Source organism: Helobdella robusta, assembly GCF_000326865.2.
Source record: "Helobdella robusta unplaced genomic scaffold HELROscaffold_188, whole genome shotgun sequence".
Taxonomy (NCBI): domain Eukaryota; kingdom Metazoa; phylum Annelida; class Clitellata; order Rhynchobdellida; family Glossiphoniidae; genus Helobdella; species Helobdella robusta.
In genome coordinates this window covers 18,360-22,839 of record NW_008704026.1, presented here as the reverse complement: position 1 = coordinate 22,839, position 4,480 = coordinate 18,360, and the positions used below count along the sequence as shown (strand labels likewise).

Sequence of the window (4,480 nt, the reverse complement as noted above, 5' to 3'; positions counted from 1 at the left end):
TGAATGAATGAATGAATGAATGAATGAATGAATGAATGAATGAATGAAGGAAGGAATGAATGAATGAACAAACAAATAAATGAAAAAGTAACATTTTTTTATGTAAGCTAACTAAAGAGTACCGAGGATTTTAAAAAATTTCCACACGAAACCTTAAACAAATTTTTTTGTGCACACACACACACACACACACACATGACATAAATAGACACTTATACTTCAATGAACTCTAAAATATCATTAATTAAGCATGTTGGTTGGTTAGTTGATTCTATAAACCTACAAGTTATGTATGTATGTATGTATATGTGTGTGTGTGTGTGTGTGTGTGTGTGTGTGTGTGTGTGTGTGTGTGTGTGTGTATGTATGTATGTATGTATGTATGTATGTATGTATGTATGTATGTATATTACCTACCAGATGAAAATAGAAATAGCGCGAGCTAATCAATATGGTTATGTTGAAATGAATAAATGTATGTAAGTCTGTCGGTAGGTTGTTTATGTGTATTCGTGTTGATATGTGATGTTTGTACAGCGTCTTAATGTATACGTGTTTTTGTATCTCTCTGATTTTGTGCGAGTATGTAAGTGCATGTATGTTTGTATGCGTGTATGTATATAAGTTTGGGTTATATGTCATGGGTATCATAGGTGTATCATATATATACTACACATGTATCCATGATACATATGCTAACGATTAGCAAAATTCAACAAAAGCACTATCAACAAACAGATCCTAAAAGTCGTATTTAAAGCAGCATTAACATCAGAAAACATAGAACCACACTAATAAGTGCCAGAGATCTCGAATGCACACTACATTCCCTGTACACAAACTGGCTGTCGGTTGAGAGTACACTCTGTAGCCTGCCTTTTCGACGCATTTTTTTTACAATTTAAGAGAACTTTTATGAAAACTTCATCATAAAAAATTCACAAATAGGAAAGTGTTAAAAAGAGGCTTAGGCGTAAAAGAAATAAATTCTCCCTTAAACCGTTAGCAATCTACACCGAGAGCCACTTTTCGGCGTATTTCTTAACAAGACTAAAAAACCCTTCAAAAAAAAATCAAACTCACCCATGCACTCCTCATCTGAAAGGTCATCTCTTTTCTTCGAGTTAAACACGACAACTTTCTTTTTATTGTCAGATTTTCTGCTGTTGGAAGCTGTGGCAAAATACTCGGCGGCAAACTGGTACAGATCTTGTGGCTTTTGACGCAAAACGGCTACTGTGAATTCTTGCAGTAGTTCAGTTAGGCCAGATGGAATTTCGAAATTCATTTCCTGGCTGGTAGGATTGTCTTTACTGTTTGGCAACTACTTTTTCAAGGTTTTTATATTTTATGTAGTGTATTTTATATTAGTCTAGATGTGGCAAACGATTTATCCTAGTTAACGGGCTTTGATGTATGTGACACGTTGGGACCTTCTAGATTTCCAAAGTCGTGTTTCCAGATTTTTCTCCTATTTTTAGTCAGAAAAATGAGATTCTAAAAAATTTAATTAAATTCTCGGTTTATTTATCAAGAAATAATGTTAATAATAATTTTTACTGGTAATTTAGACTACGATATTATGAAATAACTAAATGTATTATTAATATTTATTATTAATATTAACCAACTTACTATTACAGCTACTACTACTACAACTACTACTACTACTGCCGCCACTACTACTACTACTACTACTACTACTACTCCTATTACTACTACTGCTACTACTACTACTCCTACTACTACAACTACTACTACAACTACTCCTACTACTACTACTACTACTACTACTACTCCTACTACTACAACTACTCCTACTACTACAACAACTACTACTACTACAACAACTCCTACTACTACTACTACTCCTACTTCTACTCCTACTACTGCTACTACTACTACTACTACTACTACTACTACTACTACTACTACTACTACTACTACTACGGCTTCTACTACTAATACTAGAAATGTTTTTATTATTCTTATTTCATAACGAAATAATAGTTCGAAGAATTTAGACAAATTGAAATAGAAAAAATTTTAACGGTGCTATAACAAACTATTGACTAACTTTCACTATTATCGAATTTTATTCATTCATATAAAATGAAAATGTTAACATATAATATAATATACTATATAATATATTATTAGCGAAAGATGGTAAATTTTGTTTGACTTGATTATAAAATAATTAATTAATTAACCATTTATTTATTTAATTATTCATTTATTTAATAATTTATTCATTTATTTAGAGTTGTTTATTTTTTTTCTATTTCACGAAGGCCTACAGATGAGCTAGCTGCATTGTTTATATTTACACATGGTAAAAACACTCTTCGAAGATCAAATTAAAAACCACCAGTGAAAAATAATAAAATAGTAAAATAATAATTAATTTTTATTTATTTATTATATATTTTTTATTTATTTATTTATATATTTATTTTTATTTATTTATAAGCCTTAATCTCAGTAAAATTTTAAAATCTTAAATCAATCAAAGATTTTTTTTTCAATTTTAAAACGTGAAAAACTTCGACGTAAAATAACTTAATTAATTAATTAACTAATGAAATTAATCAGATATGCAAATTTATTAATTATTACGTGAATATTTAGTATCTTTTATTTCACAAAATGGCGACAGGTTTGAATTTTGAATTTTTCACACAGCCGTTTAAAACGCTAGCAAAAAATCCCTTTTAAATAATTTAAAAGCAAATACGTATAAAATAATTCATTTAATAATTAATTTGTTTTCTTTCTTTATTTAAATATTCAACTATTTTATTTTTTATTTTAATAATGATCGTTTCAAAATCATTCAACTTTTATTATAATACTACAACAACGAGCCATCCAAACCACAAGCACTTACATGAGTCAACTGAATGAACCAGTACAATAGATGAATGACATGCATACATACATACATATATGCATACATACATGCATACATACAAACATGCACATACAAATACAATACATACCTATATATATATATATATATATATATATATATATATATATATATATATATATATATATATTCTAAAGATGTAAAGAAGAACATAAGGAGAGGAGTAATAAAAGAATAAACATTTGACAACTATTCAATTCTGACATACATAAATTAAAATGAATGAAACAGAGCAACAAATTTATGCTACGTATTTTATTTGCATTCCTAATACTATAATTAAGTAACTACACTCACTCTCTCTCTCTCTCTCTCTCTCTCTCTCTCTCTCTCTCTCTCTCTCTATCTCTCTCTTTCTCTCCCATTTTCGATGTATTTATGTTTGTCTGTGTACCCGCGGGTTCATCTCATACAATGATACGTAATACAAATCACTCAAAGGTAAGAATGAATGAACGAATGAATGAATGATGCTCTAAATAAATAATTAAATAAATAAATAAACAAAAATATATATATATATTATTTATATAAACTTAGTTACAAACTGAAAAATGCGGAAAATGCGGTGATATTTCTTAATAACTGTATATACGACAGTCAAATATATATATATATATATATATATATATATATATATGTAATAAATTAGTTGTAATTAAAATAAAACCCTTAAAATCAGTTAATGTATTTGCTTTTTTAAGTAAGATAACTTTGTATTCATGTTTCAAGACATGCTGAAAGAAAATTTATTAGGTGATTTCACTCACCTCATTAGCATCTATTCTCCGAAAAACGCCATCTTAGAAAATTCGTTCTGAGTGATTAATGACGATATTTTCAAGTTCGGAACACTTTCCGTGTTGTATTGGCTAGTGTTATTGCTAATATAATAATCTGTTATAAATATAATATTTTAACAATGAGAAACTCTGAAGGAATGGTGTTTTGCAATGTTTATTTTCAATTAATTAGTTCTTCAGCTTGTCATTTGTTCAACCGTCTTAGTACTACAATCTCAGTTGAAAACGAGCTCTCTCTTTCTCTCTCTCTCTCTCTCTCTCCTTCTCTGTTACTCTTTCTCTCTTTCTTCGGCTTTCTCATTCCTTTTTTTCTTTTTGACTTTTTGTCTTGGGCGGTTTTCACCTGTATCGATACTGCCTCGTTAAGTTTTTAGACTGGTGGTACACTGGCTCAATTTGAAATGAAAATCTCTCTCTCTCTCTCTCTCTCTCTCTTTCACTCTCCTCTTTTCTCACTCTCTCTTTTTTTTATTCTCTCCCTTTTTTGTCTTTCACTCTCTTTCTTTTCAGTCTCTCTCTCTCTCGACTGTGTTTTAATTACTATTTGTCACCTGGAGAGTATTAACCTGTGTATAATTACTTTTCCTTCAATAAGAGTGTTGACTGGTTTATCAAATCAATTGGAAAATTTTTTTACCCTCTCTTTCTTTTTCTATCTCTCTCTTTTCGGTCTTTCTCTCTCTTTTCTGTCTCTTTCTCACTCTCGAGTGAATTTTTCAATTGTTACTATTTGTCGCCAGGCCAG

General features: G+C 29.5%; 1 protein-coding gene across 1 annotated transcript; it reads right to left on the bottom strand.

Moving 5' to 3' along the window:
* Positions 1-994: 994 nt before the first annotated feature.
* HELRODRAFT_117221 (hypothetical protein) lies at positions 995-2,865 on the bottom strand (the record flags this gene model as incomplete). Its single annotated transcript, XM_009016599.1, has 3 exons — positions 2,414-2,865; positions 2,078-2,393; positions 995-1,497 (listed from the first exon to the last, which is right to left on the bottom strand). Exon 3 carries the CDS (start codon positions 1,286-1,288, stop codon positions 995-997), a length of 294 nt encoding a protein of 97 aa, XP_009014847.1. The 5' UTR covers positions 1,289-1,497; positions 2,078-2,393; positions 2,414-2,865.
* Between the last annotated feature and the right edge of the window lie 1,615 nt (positions 2,866-4,480).